Here is a 19462-nt window from a genome sequence, read left to right on the forward strand (position 1 = left end):
GATGTTTATAAATTGTACATCTGTAACTTGGAGACAGCCTGTATTGGCTTTGAGGGGTTGGAGTTTCAGAATATTTATGAATAACGTATGCAGTAGCTGATCAGGTCACACCTGACTATTGTTCACAGGTGTGGTCCTCTAGGAGAGTTGGAGATCATGTTTCACATGGTTAATTCTTGAATGAACAGGTTTGTCCTCTTGCTGGAATTTGCATTCTTTGCAGTTTGGAAGACCAAAGGATGGTTTTATTGGAAGCGTATGAGAACCTGAGTGGCATGACAGTAGATGGTGAGATGTTTCTGCTAGTGGGAGAGGGAGCAAAATTACAATATAAAGGGGTGGGCAGACATTTCAAACTGAGCTATTGAAGAATTTCTGCTTCCAGATGGAGGTGAGACTCTGGAATTCTCTACCCTACCCTTGAGGTTTGTGGAGGCTGGTCACAGGGGCTTTAAAGAGGAAGAAGATCGAGGTCAATGGAAAATGAGTACAATCAAGGATTTGAGGTAGGAAGGTTCAGCCATGATCACATTGAATAGCAGGACACAGGACAAGTGACCCACTGCTCCTATTTTCTTGTGTGGTCACCTAGCTTCATAGTGAACAGTGTGGCAAGTCATAACATTATAGGGAATGGATGTCAGTGCACAATCACCAAGTACCCAGCTTTGAACTGTGCTTAATCAGGCTGCCTATCACTGTGGTAGTGGCACACAACGTGTTGTTGACCTTTATCACAGCCTGTACATGTGCTTTTTGATATTATAAGCCTAAACAAGCCTCCAAATTAGGAAGCTGTGAACATCAAATAGGCATAATTCTGCCCCATTTTAGCACCACTATAGGCAGCCGCTGTGGTTTTGTGGCCAACACAGATCCTGCAGATAGAACATGGCTTAAAATTTTAGTCATTTAAGGCATTATACCAACACATTCTATTATGGTGTCAGTTTACAAGCAAGTTACTTAGGCTCTCCTTCCTGCTGAAGCATATTTAGTTAATTTTACAACAGCTCCCTTGCATCATTGTAGTAGCAGGTGATTAAATATCTTCATTTTCAGCTGGAGTTCTGGTGTTTCAAGCACCAGTTAGTTATTATAAACTGGTTTTGTCCAATTTAAATAGTTTTGTCAACTAAATCACTACTTTTCGTTCCGGAATATGGCAGGTGCTTTGAAACTAAGGCAAGGCTAGCACAGAGGCCCAGCCTGAATTAGCTCCCTGTGAGATATATTTTAAGAAAACAATAAGATTGATTCACTGTTCATGCACACAGCTTCATGCAGATGTTTTAATATTGTACTGCTGTACTGGGAAGGCCGTGTTGCTTTAATCCTTTCTACAAGACACAGTGAACTGAAGCACAAGACAGATGGACTGTTTAAGAGCTATTTAATTTTATACAGTGGTTTTAGGCTCTTTGAGCCGAACAACATATTCGGTTTACTCTCCAATTGTAAAATTCCATCTTTATTTTTCTTTAATTACTTCTGCACTCAATGCAGTTTTCTTAGTTCAAGCACAGATTGTAAAAATGATCTTTATCCCCCATTTGACAACCTCTTTAAAAATATATTTTTTAAGTATTAGATTTGCAATTTATTACATGTCAAATTCACATCCTGCTACAAAATGGGGTCCCCATAAACACAATCTTCTTCTATTGCCAGGTTGTAGGAGTTTCCTGATCCTCCTTTGTAAGCACTGGTGACGATTCGTAGCCAACCACTCTCCCCCTGGAATAGTAACCAAAGTGTTAGTCATATGGCTGTCTCACATTTGCAGTCTCTCTTTCTCTCTCTCTAATGAAATAGTTTGTTAAGACACTCAGAATCTGAATTAATATTGCCGACATCATGAAATAATGCTGATTAATCAAGCAATTATTTTCTTGAAAGGTTGAGAGCTCCTGCATGTAAAAATTCGCAGAGTTAACAGAATCCAGGTCAAACTACTGGAAAATGCAGATTACAGGGTTAAATGATAGGGCACTGCACCATGTCTTATATTGCCTTGAGTTTAGAGGTTAAGAGCAGTGACATAGGAGTACAGAAAGTTTGCCCCAGCATTAGCAAACAGAACATCAGGCAATAAATGTAAGCAGGAAACCCCGTCCTTCCCTCCTGATAGACAATGGGAATGAGTGGTCTTTGGCTATCACCAGTGAGGACAAAGGAGTCCTTGCATTCTTGTACAATCGAGGAGAGTTGATAGTGCATGTGTACAATGTAGTCCATCAGATAAAGAGACTGAGCTTAATCACAGATACTGGGCTTTAGACTGAATGGAAGTTACCCACTTGCACCAACCCAGGATGACGACTCTGGGCTGTACTTACCCATGGTTCACCCCAGGAGTTGCGCACAATCCAATATTCAGTTCCATCCTCATCCACACCCCAGCCTGCCACTGACACAATATGGTTTATGATCACTAGAAACTGGTACTCAGAGTACACTCCTCCACTGTACGCTTCCAGCTTGTCTGTAGCCATAATGCCGCAACTACAAGGAATTAAATGAAAGTTTACCAAACATAACTAGCTCCAAAACTATCTCAACTTCTATCAGTAACTCAAGATTGGCCACCCTAGTGTCCATGACCTGTTGTTTGTCTGTATTCAAACAAGTTTATATTTGTTTATTGAACTACAAGTCACAGGCCAATTTTGAGGTTAGTGTTAAAACTTTCCTCCAAGAGCCAAAGTGTTGTGGCTTCAAGTCGCACTCTGAATCCAACACAATTGTGTGTCATTCTCAGATGGTTTATAATTGTCACAGATACCAAGATACATTGAAAAACCTACCTTGCATACCTTTTTACCTTGCTCTATGTCAATGTACTGTGTAACAAAAGCACAGCAGTGTCTCTACTTCCTTAGAAGTTTGCAAAGATTCTACATGACATCTAAAACTTTGACAAACATCTATAGACATATGGTGGAGAATATACTGACTGGCTGCATTGCAGCCTGGTATTGAAACACCAATGCCCTTGAATGGAAAATCCTACAAAAAGTAATGGACACGGCCCAGTCCATCAATGCAGCCAACCACTGAGCTTGTCTACATGGAGCGTTGTTACAGGAAAGCAGAATCCGTCATCGGGTCACCCACCATCCAGGTCATCCTCTTTTCTTGCTGCTGCCATCAGGAAGAAAATACAGGAGCCTCAAGATTTACATCACCATGTTCAGAAACAGTTATTACCACTCAACCACCAGGGTCTCGAACCAGAGAGGATAACTTTACCCGACTTCACTTGCCTCTTCAGTGAAATGTTCCCACAAACTATGGGCTGTCTTTCAAGGACTTTTCATCTCAGGTTCTAGATAGTTACTGATTATTTACTTTTTTTTTCCCCTTTTGTATTTGCACAGTCAGTCTTTTGCACACTGGTTGTCCACCCTGTTGGGTGTGGTCTTTCGATTCTATTAAGATTCTTAGATTTATTGAATGCCTGCAAGAAAATGAATCTCAGGGTTGTATATGGAGACACATATGTAGTTTAGTAATAAATTTATTTGACCTGTATGAATGGTATGCAAGGTAGGTTTTCACTGTATCTTGGTATCTGTGACAATGCAGAATGGAGTGTAACAGCCACAGAGAAAGTGCAGTGCAGGTAAACAAAATGCAAGATCAAAACAAAGCAAACGTAGATGTCAAATCTGGGTAGGTAAACTGATGCCGGTGTGTGCAATATTCTCAGAGCCCTACAGTGGCTTTGGAGACTCTGCTCATCATCCTGCAGCACCACTGGAAACGGTGAAAGCAATGCCAGCAGTTCAGAGAATATTTACTAGAACTCCATTTGGAATGGGCAGTGTCTTATAGAAGTTGGTGGGAGTTGAGAAGAAAGTAGACAATTAAACCATGTATGATCTGAAAGGCCTTAACAGGGTGGATTTGGAGAGGATGTTTCCACTTTTGGGAAAATCTAGAAGAGTTTATTGTCCAAATCCAATTAAGGTAGATGACACCAGCGACCAACAGCGACATTCACCAGAGAGTTCACTTCTTTCATCTTTTTCTTTCAAACGTGGTTCTGCTGCTGCTGGAGCCAGTGGTCACCATTTTGCTAGTATGTTCTTGGGCCGATTGGAAAATCTGGCATTTTGCTGTCTCCAGGGTGTTCCGTGAGGCACGCAGCCTCAAGGCCAAGAAGCCTGAAGATGGGGCGCAAGCCCACTATTGACTCTATTTCTCGCCGATTAAACCCCAAGGAAGATTGAAATCATTGAGACGAGTGCAGAAGGTGAGGGGTGTGTTCAGCTGTCTACCAGCCTCTTGGCTCACTGCTCCCAGAGGAAGGTTCCTCTCTCCGGATGCTGTGAGAGGATTTGGGTCTTGGGTAAGGTTTATTTACATGTTTCTGGTTTCTCTTTTTTTGTTGCTATTTTGGGTGATTTTGTATTGGGGTGGCCTGCAGTTAACAAGCATCGAGCTAAACTGAAAATGCCTGGACTCTTTTGATTTTGTGTTTAATACTGCTTTTCGCTCTTTTGTTTTTTTGCATGTGGGCGGTGGTTTGATGTTTTTTCTTTGAACGGGTTCTATGGTTTCTTCTGTTTCACGACTGTCTGCAAGGAAGACGAATTTCAGGGTTGTATCCTGTATACATACTCTGGTAATAAATGTACTCTGAATCTGAGTTTTTTTGCACCGTCACCAGTCTGTGGAGTTCTCTTCTTCTAAGAGCATTGGAAATTGAGTCCACAAATGTCTTTGATAAACCAGGAACAAACAGAATTAACACAATTATGAACAGATGCACCATTCAACAAATCTCAACTTTACATCACTGAAACCAGGATATTAAAGAGGAAAGGGCCTTATCAAATACTGTACCTGATTGGACCATTGGCATAGATCTCTGCCATCATCTTCTCTCGACCACTGACATGGCCGTAGTCACCGACCTTCCATAGTGTGTAATTTTTGATAATATGACAGGCACCAAAAGTTGTACAAGTCCCACACTGATTAAATGGCGCACAATCTAAAAAATAAAATCAGACATTTAGTATTTTTGCTGTTGCTTAAAGCTATATTCTTGATGCCTCAAAATGATCATCTCCAGCTGCAGAAATAGTGAACTGACGACTGTGAAGTGGCAACTGTGGTCAGCCAGGTGGCAATGACAGAACTTGGAAAAAGGTAAAAATGGTAGAGGTCTCTCCTCCAAACACAGGAAATAGTAATACTAGTGAAACCTTAATCACAAAGCAAAGCATAGATCTAATAAGGAGAATGAGGCATAGGATAGAGACCAACTAGATGGCAGCGATAAATGAGAGGCATTGGAAGAAGCTCTAATGGACCATAAATGTTGAATAGATCAAAACGAATCACAAATCATTCCTTTTTGGTGCTGTAAATTCTATGAACTCAACACAAGTGCTTCATCAAATGGGTGAGAAACTAAGGCACCTTAACATGGGTCAAGAAACCAACCTACTGGAGGAACTCAGCAGGTCAGGTAGCATCTGTGGAGGCAAATGAATAAGCAGTGATTTGGGTACAGAATATGAAATGACAGCCATTTATCTGCCTCTGCATTTGCCTGGCAAAGCCCCAGGTTCCTCCAACAGGTTTTTTTTTGCTCTGGATTCCAGCATCTGCATTCTCACGTCTCCATCTTAAACAGCTCATTTTCCAGTGTAATCTGCTTCTGTTCACCTTAGTAAAAGAGCGAGGAAGATGCAGCGGTGAAAACAGTACCTTGGTCCTTGGCCTGGTAGTTGTTGCAGGTCTCGTCTGGAACACCGTGCGTGTGAGCATAGCGCCACACCCCGAAGTGGTCACCGCCTTCACAGGACCCTGCATTGGCACAGTCAATGATGTGCTGAACCGACAGGTAGGCAGATGGCCAGGCACCCTTGCGCTTTATGTTGATCCTATCTGGAAAAGAAATCCCTTTATTAGGAGTCACAGTCTGGACGTGTATTGGCCGTTCCAATCTAACTGGTGGGATGCCTTTGAGGGTTTGAAGGATGTGAGTTTTGGGAGTAGCAGGCAGTATTACAGATGGCATGCACCCCATGCCAGCACCAAGCCTTCCTCTCAAGTCAAACCTAGTAAAGTTTCAAGGGTCAGCGTTGGGCGCAAGTTGCCAATTTTCCCCAGAGCTGGAGGGCTGGAGAGAGCAAGTTTTACATTGGTCAATGAGCTGCAACTATCTAACAGCACATGACCTACAAAAAAATGGGTCCGTGCTACCACTGGAAGCAATACAGTAATAGTGGCTCTCAACCCCTCTATAAAATCGTTTTACTGAGAATATCCTCAATAAGTATACAATATGCAGATATTTTATCATCCCTATAATGTTTTTATTGTCTTTAAAAAGTACACTACTTCCAGTAACTTGGTTTAAAAGTAGGACTTAACCAAACACACTCACAACACCACTCAGTTAAGTTATACCCAATCTACAATTCCCTGCACACTGTTCTAACCAAGATTCACAAACTAATCTCAGTCCTCAGCTCTCCAGTTGCTAAGATCTTACAATTTATTTTTTTTTGCCTCAGATGGGGCATTTCTGGCAAGGCCAGCTTTTATTAACTATCCTTTAACTGCCCCAGAAAGTTGGTGATGTGACTGAGTTCCCCGAGAGACAACTAACATTGTAACACCTCTGCAGTTCTACTGGTGTGCTGCCAGTGAGGGACGCGCAGGTTGCAGAAGAGTTCTATGCCAGTGAGCTGTTTGCAACTCAGAAATGCAGTGGCAAACCGAGTTCCCATCTCGCAAAAGATGCTCTCAGGCTCCGGGAAATCCATGCTGCTGGTCCCAAATCCTCATACATATGGATATACCGTGCACTAGCTGGTTGGAAGTGCACAAATCCATTTCCCAGGCTTTTGCCCAGACATTCAGGCTATCCACCCCCCTTTTCAGGATCACAATATCCTCAAGTCAGAGTACTACAGCACAGAAACAGGCCCTTTGGCCCATCCAGCTCATGCCAACCCTTCTGCCTTGTCCCATCTACCTGCACCTGGACCATATCCTTCTGAAAACCACCTATTCATGTATCTATCCAAATTTCTCTTAAACGTTACAATTGAACCCACATCTGCCACTTACACTCACAGCCTGTTCCACACTTGCACCCCCTCCCCCGGGAAGAAATTTGCCCTCAGTTTCCCCTTAAATATTTCACCTTTCACCCCAAATCTTGGACCTCTAGTTCTACTCTCACCCAAATTAAGGGGAAAATGTCTGGCCTTCCACTTATTCATGCATCATTTACTTCTGAATAGCCCAAATTTAATCTATGTCCTGTTACCTTCAACAAATGGTGCAGTAAAAGGCTCATAAATACAATTCAAAGGCATGATACACGGCATAGAAGGGTGAATTGGATTCTTATTCAGCTATTACTGTTAAAACACTGAGATTGCCTACGTTCCCTGCACTGGTCCTCACACTATTTCACCTCCTTGGTTTTCTCCACCTGTGGCTCCCACACTGGCACTGACTCTGGTCTTGCATTCTTGTTTATGGAAAGTCTGGCACACTACCCAGTTTAATCAGGGGGCATTGCAGGGTATCTCAACACCGTCCGTGTTGTACCTGCCATGGCACTGGTACTCCCGTGAGCCCAGCAGGATCCACAGTACTGTGGGATGTGCTGGTTTCTGGTGGTGCTAGCGTAGTTCACCCTATTCACGTTGCGCCAGTCCCATGCCTTCGGCAGCTCGGCAACAGGTAGGATTTCATGGGGCCGAGGGTAAGACCTGTGGGAGAGGAACAAGCAGCAATTAACTAATTGGTTTGTATTTCAGGGTCATTTAGCATTCTTGGTTTTCTTCACCCAAAACTCCCACAGTGAAACTCTGTTCTCAGTTGCCCATCTTTGCATCCTTGATGCAGTAGGAATCAAAAAGGCCAGTAATAATCCCAGATGCACTCTACCAAGACGTGCTATATCTGACATTTAAAACCAGTTGCCATTTTGATTTGACAGTTCCAAAGCAGAAATTGAGGTTCATCTCACCCTGACTTTGCTTTGGAGCTTGAGGCTTACTAACCATAAACTGTAGCCACATTTATACTCTGTGTGGAATAAAATTCTTAAAAATTTCCTCAAAAAGTTTTCAAGCAAGAACAGAGATTCTGTGCATTTGACAGCTTGTGAGCACATGAAGACAATCATCTCTAAGAACAGATCCTTCTACAGGAAAGAAAATCAGTTTAGTCTGCCTTTTAATTCTGCCATTTCCAACAACTTAATATTGAAATGATCCCATACATGTACCACTTCACTAAATAAAACAAACTTACTAATTTGCTTCACAATCGAGTTCTGCTATAAGAATGGTTTTCTTGTCTGTGCGCATTATATAATTTATACTCATCGATGGATTGTTTACATTTCCATTCTGTGCTCAAAATAAAAGGCCCAGAAGCCTTTGTGTGTAGAACTCGAGTCTGAGCAGCCATTCCATTCTTTTCCTTTCTCTACAGCAATGCAGTTCCCATCCAGGAACTATTCTGCAAATTCCTCCTGTGTCTGTTATTTAATCACTGGCATTTCTCCCAGTCCCTTCACTCAGACTGACCGTGCATGAGGTCAGACTCAGAATATTAACTCTTCATTCACACAAGACACCAGAGTCAACAACTTTATTTGTTTTTCCTGACCTCACTGTTCCTCTGTCACCTGTTACCATGTACATGCACCTATTGAGTTTAAAGGAACACAGGCCCAAGCACAAACAGTGTTTTGGGTTCTTACGCAGGGTTTCGATGTCAATCCTTTTCCTTTCACAGATGCTGTCTGACCCGCGAGTTCAGAGTCACAATCAGGTTTATTACTACTGACACATGTCAATTTGTTGATTTGTGGCAGCATTAAAGAACAATTCATTAAAATTATCATAAATTCAATTTGTACATAATAAGTAGTGCAAAAAGAGAGCAAAGTAGTGAGGTAGAGTTCATGGACTGTTCAGAAATTTGATGGCCAAAGGAAAGAAGCTTTTCCTAAAAACATGAATGTGGGTCTTCACACTCCTATACCTCCCCCCCCCCCACCCGATGGCATTAATGGAGAGAGGGTATATTCTGAATGTGGCCTCGAGGCATCACCTTTTGATGTTTGTGCCCACAAAGGAGCTGGCTGAGTTACAACCATCTGGCACTACATTCCTCCAGCAGACTGCATCTTGCCATTGGGACACTCCCAGCAACAACCTGACCAAGTTTGTTCATTCTTAAAAGTTGGCTTTTCAGCCCATCTGGAACTTCCGGCTGGTGAGATCCGAAATGCAGCTTCAAGTTCAAATTCAAGCTTGTCATCTGACTGCATATTTAAAACCAAATGAAACACAATGCACCCACAAAACATTACACATAAACCAAAATATTACAAAATATTCAAAATGCATACAGCACAGATAAACGGTAGAGTATACTGTAAACAGCAGGCCGACCTTGTGGTAAAATCAGGGCGGTGGCATCAGGGGGGAGGTACAGGAGGTTATACTCGCAATAACAGGAGTGCAATGAAAGTTCACCAGGGTTATTACCCCAGAATGACAGATCTTATGTACAAGCGGAGTGGGCTAAAGGCTTAAATTTAGATTGGGGAGGGATCTCACTGAAATGTACAAAATTCGAATAAGGTTTAGCAGTTTTCTCTAAAACGCTAGTTTTCTCCAAAGAGCATCTGGCCACTCAGACCAGATGAAAAGAAACTTCTTCCTCCGGGTAGTGGTGGATCTTTGGAATTCTCTAACTGAGGAGGACTCCGTTACCAAGTATGTTCAGGACAGGTTTGAGAGTTTTGATTGTCAAAGGATTCAAGGGTTCTGTGGTTGGAATAGGAAATTCATCCTGAAAGATTAGCCACAATCTTATCGAACAACAGCAAGCAGTAGGAACTGAATGGTCACGATGTGCTCCAATTTTGTGCCCTATTGGCCAGATGGAAGAATCTGTAGAATCAGTGTTTTATACAATCATTCCTTCCCCCTGCAAGTGGATCCTCAACTTCCTAACCAGAAGACCACAATCTGAGCAGATCAGAAATAACATCTCCACCTCATTGACGATCAACACTGGGGCTCCTCAGGAATGTGTGCTTAGTCCACTGCTCTAATCTTTCTGCACCCATGACTGTATGGCTAGGCAGAGTTCAAATGCCATCTACAAATTTGCTGACAAACAACTATTGTTGCCAGAACTTCAGAAGGTGATGAAAGGGTTACAGGAGTGAAGTATATCAGCTAGTTGAGCTGTGTCACAGCAACAATTTTGCACCGAATGTGATTAAGATCAAAGAACTAATTGTGCACTTTAGAAAGGGTAAGATGAAGGTAAACTCACCAGCCCTCATAAGGGATCAGAAGTGGAGAGAGTGAGCAACTTCAAGATCTCTGAGGATCTATGTTGGGCCCAGCATATCGATGCAGTCACAAAGAAGACAATGACAGCAGCTATATTTCATTAAAAGTTTGAGGAGATTTGGTATGTCACCAAAGACACTCACAAATTTCTACAATGTACAGTGAAGAGCATTCTAACTGGCTGCATGGTGGGTAAATGGGGGCAGGGGTGTCAGTGAACAGGTTCAAAATAAGAGAATTGTATATTTAGACAGCTCCCTCAAGGGCACTAGTCTCTGTAACATCCAAGTCATCTTCAAGGAACGATGCTTCAAAAAGGCAGCATCCATCATGAAGGACCCCATTACCCAGGTCATGCCTTGTTCTCAGAAAGGAGGCACAGGAGTTTGAAGGCACACGCTCACCAATCCAGGAACAGCTAGTTCCCCTCTGCGTTCCGATTTCTGAATGGACATTTGACCCATTACCACTACCTCACTACTTTATTTCTATTTTTGTACTACTTAATTTAACTACAATAATAAAAAACACGAATTAAAGTATGTTTTACTATAATTCACTTTTCTGTTATGTATTATAGAACCTAGAACAACAGAACAATACAGCATAGTACAGGCCCTTCGGCCCACAATGTTGTGCCAACCCTTAAACCCTGCCTCCCATATAACCCCCCACCTTAATTCCTCTATATACCTGTCCAGTAGTGTCTTAAATTTCACTAGTGTATCTGCCTCCACCACTGACTCAAGCAGTGCATTCCACGCACCAACCACTCTGAGTAGAAAACCTTCCTCTAATATCCTCCTTGAACTTTCCTCCCCTTACCTTAAAGCCATGACCTCTTGTATTGCGCAGTGGTGCCCTGGGGAAGAGGCATTGGCTGTCCACTATCTATTTCTCTTGCATTCCTCTATCACACCCTCCTCCTGTCCAAAGAGTAAAGCCCTAGCTCTCTTAACCTTTGATCATAATCCATACTCTCTAAACCAGGCAGCATCCTGGTAAATCTCCTCTGTACCCTTTTCAATGCTTCCACATCCTTCCTAGAGTGAGGCGACCAGAACTGGACACAGTACTCCAAGTGTGGCCTAACCAGTTTTATAGAGCTGCATCATTACATCGCATCTCTTAAATTCTATTCCTCGACTTATGAAAGCTTTCTTAACTACCCTGTCTACCTGTGAGGCAACTTTCAGAGTTCTGTGGACACGTACCCCCAGATTCCTCCGCTCCTCCACATTTCCAAGTATCCTGCCATTTGTACTCTGACTTGGAGTTTCTCCTTCCAAAGTGTACTACCTCACACTTCTCTGGGTTGAAATCTATCTGTCACTTCTCAGCCTACTTCCACATCCTATCAACGTCTCTCTGCAATCTTTGACAATCCTCAACACTATCCACAACACCACCAACCTTTGTGTTGTCTGCAAACTTGCCAACCCACCCTTCCACCCCCACATCCAGGTCGTTAATTTAAAAAAATTCACAAAAAGTAGAGGTCCCAGAACCAATCCTTGTGGGACACCACTAATCACAACCCTCCAATCCAAATGTACTCCCTCCACCATGACCCTCTGCTTTCTGCAGGCAAGCCAATTCTGAATCCACCTGGCCAAACTTCCCTGGATCCCATGCCTTCTGACTTTCTGAATAAACCTACCACGTGGAACCTTGTCAAATGCCTTACTAAAATCCATGTAGATCACATTCACTACACTACCCTCATCTATATGCCTGATCACCTCCTCAAATAACTCTATCAGGCTTGTTAGACATGATCTGCCCTTCACAAAGCCATGCTGACTGTCCCTAGGCAGACCATGATTCTCTAAATGCCCATAGATCCTACCTCGAAGAATCTTTTCCAACAGCTTTCCCACCACAGATATAAGGCTCACTGGTCTATAATTACCCAGACTATCCCTGCTACCTTTTTTGAACAAGGGGACAACATTTGCCTCCAACCATTCCTGTGGACAACGAGGACATAAAGATCCTAGCCAGATGCTCAGCAATCTCTTCCCTCGCCTCATAGAGCAGCCTGGGGAATATTCCGTAAGGCCCCGGGGACTTATCTGTCCTAATGTATTTTAACAACTCCAACACCTCCTCCTCCTTAATCATCACATGCTCCAGAACATCAACCTCACTCATATTGTCCTTACCGTCATCAGGTTCCCTCTCATTGGTGAATTATGTTTGACTGCTGCTGCAAAGAGAGATTTCACAACATACGCTGGTGATATTAAACCTGTTTCTGTACATGGAAGCTTTGCTCACATGTTTGAATGTAAAAGGGGAAGATAAGGAAGTTTTTTTTTAAAAAAAGACTTCCTTGTGGGAATTTTCTTGTGCTGTAGAATGAAGTTCGAATTAATTTGGCCTGAGGGGTGAAGCAGCACAATAATAATTTGAAAGTACCAGTCCAAGTTGGTCTGAAGGATGATCAATGTCAGCAAAAAGTGCCAGATCCAAACTGCAGATAGATGCAGCTACAATTCCAATGTTATGTCAGCCAGACCAGAGAAAGGGAGAACAGATTGGGTGAAGAATGCAAGAACTACAGCAAGGGCGCTTGCAGTGATTAATGCAGGCCGAGAGAGAGACATGTCCTGGAATAATCCCTTTGGATTTATGAAGCAATAGAGCTGTGATTACACTCTGTTCCGTGGGCTGCCCGAACGGTGGGAAGAGCACAGAGAAACAAGTAACAACACAGACTGTAACAGCGTTACGGGCCGAGAGGGGGCAGCGTTTCTCAACAACTTTCAGTCATTTCTGGGGTGGGTTCCAGGAATCAGAGTCAGACCAAGCAGAGATTCTGGGAAGGAATAGCCAAGTCGCCCTTTGGGGAAGGATGTCGGACACTTCAAGTTTAAAAAATAGAGAAAAACCATTTTAAAGGGTAACATCGGATGTTGATCACATAAAAATGGGGGAGGGGCAATGTTTCAGCTACAGTCCAAGTAAATGTTAACTCCATTGCCATCTGCACAGATACTGGCCGACCTGTCTCGACCCTGACGATCAGCGCTAAACACACAGACCAGCAATCCAGGGCCGCAGGTTCAAACCACGTTTTTGCGATTGTAGAATTTACATTTGGTTTCATAAAGTTATTTGCAAAGGGCCACAAAACGAAGGAATTGCTGTCGAAACCCATCCCGATTTGCCAGTACACTTTCAACAATAAAGTTTATCGTTCTGCCCCAGTCTGCCGAGGCCGGTTCGGAACCCAACGCCCTCCCCCACTGTTCCAGGGCAAAAAATGCCAGCAACACCCCGATACTCTTCCTTCCCCCAAACCCCACACGAATTTTCTGTTTCAGTTGGGATCCGCTGCCTCTGCCTGACGCAGTTCTATACAGGAATTAAAATTGTTACCGGTTTCTATCTTCTTGCCGCCCTTCCACAGGGCTCCACTGCAACTAACACAATCAGTTCTTGTTAAAGACACCGGGAAGTCACGCTCGGGGCTGGCAAAAACAAGCGGAGAGGGGAAGTGATGGGAGGGAGAGGAAAGGGAAGACGGGGGAAGAGACTGCCCTGGTCGCTCAGTTCTGCGGGCAGCCCCACACGCTGGCCTCATACCTGACTCCCTGGTCTCTCTTGCCCGGCTTAAAGCAGGGCTGAGTAAGGCGGCGAGCGGCCGAGACATAGCCCAGGAGGAAGAACGCAAGCAGCCAGCGAACCATAGCCGGGTCAGACCGCACACTGGAACAGGAGGAAATCTGTACCTTCGCCGGCTGCAGTACGGAGAAGGCGTGAACAGTTTAAATAGGGGAGGAGAGAGGAAATGGATTTAATCAGCATCCTCCCGTTGAATCATGTGAGCAGTTTTTATGGGACGGGTACTCTGGGCGAAAAACACGCCGGGTGTTTATACACCCCCTGGTGTTGCTCACTTGCAAAATCTTGAGTCTCCGAATTGTGACCAGTTTCCATGACATTTGAGATGCTGAAACAGTTCCTCTTCACAGTCAGAAAGTTATTTTTAAAGTTGCGTGTGTTGCAAATCGGATCCTGAACAGGAAAGGACAATTGTTTCTCCTTCCATAGATGCGACTTGATCTCCAGCATTTTATGTGTGTTGTTCAAGATTCCCAGTATTTGCAAAATTTCGCGTCTCTGGAACGCTGTAAGCCCTCAGCAAATCGATCAGCGTTTGCTGGGAGGCAGAATTTAATGTTCCGGCCGAATACTTCTCCCACCTTCAAGCTGAGACATTAACTGCGTGGCTTCGCGTGGGTACTGCCCGTTGGGCAGCGTTTTCTGTTTTCACCTAGGGATTTAATTACAGGGTTACACAGCCCCTTGGCCTAACTTGCTCATGCCAACCACCTGCCTACCTGAGCGAATCCTATTGCCTCTATTTGGCCCACATTCAGGTACGGTAGCTATCCAGACGGGTATCGTCCCCCAGTTCCTCCGGCAGATTACTACATATGCTCCACCACCCTCAAACTGAAGAAAATCTGCAGATGCCTGAAATCCGAGCAACACACACAATGCTGGAAGGACTCGGCATCTATGGAAAAGAGTAAATAGTCGACATTTCAGACCAAGACCCTTACAAATCTCACTACCCTCACCCAGGGAAGACTAAATGTACACTTGTTGATATTATAATTGTTCCTTGTCCTTTAATTTTATTAACCTCAAAAGTTTGCCCTGCAGCTCCTACAGACGAGGGTAAAAAGACCTAGCCTATCTCGCCTCTCCTAATAACACAAGCCAGTAACATCCTTGTGAACATATTTTGTACCTTCTCCGGCTTAATGAAGTTCTTTGTGCAGCTGCGTGACCAGAAGTGTACACAGTGCTAGAAACCGCTGTAACATGACATTCCACCTCCTGTACAAAGTATCCTCACTGACGTGGGCAAGTGTGCCAAAACCGTTTTGACCATCCTCTCTACCGGTGCTCCGGTTTCCTCCCATAGTCCAAGCTCCTACTGGTTAATAGGTCGTTGCAAATTGCCCCGTGATTAGGCTAGGGTTAAATCGGGGGTTGATGGTGGTGAGGTTCAAAGGACCCATTCCACACTGTGTCTCTAAATGAATAAAATGATTTTGTTAAAAATCAATTTCCCTGCCACCACGAAGACACGAACATGATGAGTGTGATTCATTTTGAGTTTAGTAATAGATATTTCTGCTTGCTCGTGGTGTGGAGGAGGCAGCCTGCACATCCTGACCCAGTCCTACTCTTTGCCAGTGTTCACTCCAAAGCCATTCTGAAGTTGAAGTCAAGTTTGTTTACCAATGATAAGGACGTGTTACCAGTGCAATGAAAAACTTAATCAAAAATACATCATTGTACCTCATTGAAAACTATTGAATATTGAAAGACCTAGTTTAGACGGTGTTTAATGGACGTAGAGAGAAGACTCTCCTACAGTGGGAGAGTCTAGGACTTGAGGACACAGCATTAGAATTCAAGGCCTCTATAGAAGAGTACCGCACAGAAACAGGCCATTCGGCCCACAGTGTTGTCTCAAACCAGCTAAAAAGCAAATCAGGAACATCAAAACACTAATCCCTCCTACCTACACCGTATCCATATCCCTCCATCTTCCTCACATCCATCTGCCTATTCAAACATCTCTTAAAAGCCTCTGATGTACTTGCCTCTACAGCCATACCAGGCATCCACCACTCTGAGTTAAAAAAAACTTCACATTCCCTTGAAACCTATACCCCCTCATCTTCAATGCATGTCCTCTGCTATTAGACATTTCAACCCTGGGAAACAGATACTCTTTGTCTACTCTATCTATGCCTCTCATAATCTTATAAACCTCCATCGGATCTCCCCTCAGCCTCCAGTGTTCCAGAGAAAACAGCCTAAGTTTGTTCAGCCTCTCACATGCCCCCTAAACCAGGCAGCATCCTAGTAAACCTCTCCTGCACTCTCTCCAAAGCCTCAACATCCTTCCCGTTGTGAGGTGACCAGAAATGTACACAATTCTCCAGATGTGGCCTAACCAGATTTTACAAAGTTGCAACATAACTTTTTGAACTCAGTGCCTTGAGCAATAAAGACAAGTGTTCCATAAACCCTCCTAACTACACTGTCGACCTGTGTAACCACTTTCAAGGAGCTATGAAGTTGGATCTCAAGATCTCTCTGCTCAGCAACACTGATAAGGGCCTGTCTCCTTGCATTTGCCCGACAAGGAGCAACACCTTTCATTTATCAGTGTTAAACTCCATCAACCATTTCTCTGCTCATACCTGCAACTGATTTATATCGCGCTGTGTTCTTTGCCAGTCTTCTACACTATCCACACCTCCACCAATCTTGGTATCATATGCAAACTTAATAACCCACCCATCTACATTTTCATCTAGGTCAGTTATATAGATCACAAACAAAAGAGGTCCCAGTACAGATCCCTGTGGAACTCCACTAATTGCAGACCTCCAGCTCAAATAAGTCCCTTCAGCCACTACCCTCTGACTTTTGTGCACAAGCCAGTTCTGAAACCAAACAGCCACTGCAGATCCCATGCATCTTAATCTCGAATAGCCTCCCATGAGAGACTTTGTCAAATGCCTTACTAAAATCCATGTAGACAGCATCCACTGCCCTACTCTCACCAATCTCTCTCATCACGTGTCAAGGAACTCAATTATCACCTGCCACACACAAAGCCTGCTGGTTCTCCTGTAAAGGGGGTTTCTTTTTTCTCTTTGTTGGGAAAGGGTTTCCTTTTGTTAACTAGCAGGAATGCTAATTTACTGATAACGAGAATGGTATTCCTTTGTAAACCAAATGGGGATTAATGTTCTTTCTTCTGAGTCTGTAAGCTTTTGTTGACGGGCTTTTGGGCAGATCGGAGCGAGGGGGTCGAGAGAGAGGACGCAATGCTCTAAGCTGGGCGAGGATCGGACCCCAGGGCCGGGAGATTCTCCGAGGAGGGGGGGGGATGAAGCTAGATGTGCTTGGTTGACCACTCGCAGGGTCCTGAGCTGTTTGGAGAGTCGAGGAGTTCAGAGGGTCCTGAGCCGCGAGTCGAGGAGTTCGGAGGGGATCGAATGGTGGCCAGAAGACTTCAGTAATTGAGCTCCAACGGCTGTGCACGAAGTGGTTTGGACTTTGATAAGTTTGGCGCCTTTTCTTTAATTTTCTCTTCATATATACTGTATCGTTATTAATCACTTAGTTATAGTAACCTTTATAAATTGTACTCATTTAATCGCATATGGTGTACTGTCTGGTTCTGGGCGAGGCGGGGACATCACACAGCATCCACACCAGCTGATTACCCAGTTTGGCGGGGCCGAAGGCTGCTCCCCCTAGACAAGAACGAGCTGAGCGAGCCTGAGGCGACCCAAGGGGTTACACTCCTTAATTAGACAGTTGGGTTTCAAATGCCTTTATATCTTATCCCTAAGAATTTTCTCTGGAAATTTTGTACAACTGATGTGAGACTCACTAGTCTATAGTTCCCAGGATTTTCTCTTGTTCCCTTCTTATATAGAGGTACAACTCATTAGTCCTTTGGAACCTTGCCTGTGGCTAGAGAGGACACAAAGGTACTGGTCAAGGCCTCAGCAATCTCGACTTTTGCCTCCGTCAATAACCTGGAGTAAATCCTATCAGGGACTTCTCCACCTTAATACTCATTAAGGGGCCTGACACTTCCTCCTCCTAGACCTCTAAATGCCCTAATGTATTTATAGACTCAGCACTGATCTCCTGGTCCTCCATATTCTTTTTCTTGGTAACTACTGAAGCAAAGTACTCATTAAGTACCTCACACATTCTGAATTCAAGCAAATGTTTCCCCTTTATCCTTGAGTGGTGCCACCCTCTCCCTATTTATCCTCTTGCAGAATGCCTTGGGATTCTCCCTGATCCTACCTGCCAAGGACCTTGCATGGCCCTTCTTGGCTTTCCTAATTCCCTTCATTAATCCTTTTCTGGCTTCTTTATATTCATCATGCACTCTGTTTGATCCTAATTTCCAAAGCTTTACATACTTTTCCTTCTTGACTAAATTCATCATCTCCCTGGACATCCAAGGTTCCCTTATTGTTCCATCCCTGTCCTTCCTTCTAACAGGAACATACTCTGGTCTGGTATCTGCTCTGACAACCAGGTCTTGGTGAAGCATTAGACATTGTAGTCCTTTGTTTCCTGCTTGTAGGGTATTCTGGCTCTCAGCCCACGTAGCTTGTTGTCACCTCTGACCCTCAGTGAGTCCCCCAGGGCTGTGTCCTGAGCCCCCTCCTCTACTCCTTACACACCCGTGAATGTGTTGACCCACATAACTCTAACCTGCCGATCAAATTTGCAGATGACTCTACATTGATAGGCCCCATTTCCAACGATGGTGAGACAGCCTACAGAAAAGTCAACACCCTGGCACAGTGGTGCCAAGAAAACAACCTCTATCTCAATGTCGAAAAAACGAAGGAGTTGATCGTGGATTATGGGAGGAATGGAGATGGGCTAGCCCCTAGTTGAGATATTGAGTAGTTACACATCACCAAGGATCTCACCTAGACTGTGCATACCAGCTGTGTGCTGAAAAAGCACAACAGCACCTCTTACACCTCAGATGGCAGGAGTTTCCAAATCCTCAGGGGTACCATCAAGAGGATCCTGACTGGTTGTGTCATCGCCTGGTACAGGAACGGTACTACCCTCAATCAGTGAATCTGTGGAAGTGAACTTTCCTCTATTCGGGACATTTACAGCAGCAGGTGCATAAAAAGGGCCCAGAGGATCATCAGGGACTCCAGCCACCCCAGCCACTAACTGTTTAGCTGCTTCCATTTGGCAAATGGTACCACAGCATTAAGGCCAGGACCAACAGGCTCCAGGACAGCTTCCTTCACCAGGCCATCAGATTTATCAGTACACACTGATCTGATTGCATGTATACAAAACAATTACACAATCTTACTGTTTGGGCTATACCCACTCACATTTCCCTTCTTTATTTCTTGTACATTGTGATGGAGATGCTTGATAAAGATTTTCACACCCTTGGATGGGGGGGGTGGAGAAGGAGGGGAGAGGAGGAAAGAGGGGGAAGGGGTGAAGGTGCTGAAACTTGTGCTTCTGTACTGTCCCAGAGGACAGAGTGA

At 44.0% G+C, this 19462-nt stretch overlaps 1 protein-coding gene across 1 annotated transcript; it reads right to left on the reverse strand.

Annotated features, from left to right (window-relative positions):
• Positions 1–1376: 1376 nt before the first annotated feature.
• On the reverse strand, positions 1377–14152 carry ctsz (cathepsin Z). Its single transcript, XM_059980359.1, has 6 exons — positions 13953–14152; positions 7585–7748; positions 5725–5904; positions 4852–5002; positions 2340–2505; positions 1377–1737 (listed from the first exon to the last, which is right to left on the reverse strand). Exons 1-6 carry the CDS (start codon positions 14054–14056, stop codon positions 1627–1629), a joined length of 876 nt encoding a protein of 291 aa, XP_059836342.1. The 5' UTR covers positions 14057–14152; the 3' UTR covers positions 1377–1626.
• Between the last annotated feature and the right edge of the window lie 5310 nt (positions 14153–19462).

This window comes from Hypanus sabinus, chromosome 9, assembly GCF_030144855.1.
Source record: "Hypanus sabinus isolate sHypSab1 chromosome 9, sHypSab1.hap1, whole genome shotgun sequence".
NCBI classification, from domain to species: Eukaryota; Metazoa; Chordata; class Chondrichthyes; order Myliobatiformes; family Dasyatidae; genus Hypanus; species Hypanus sabinus.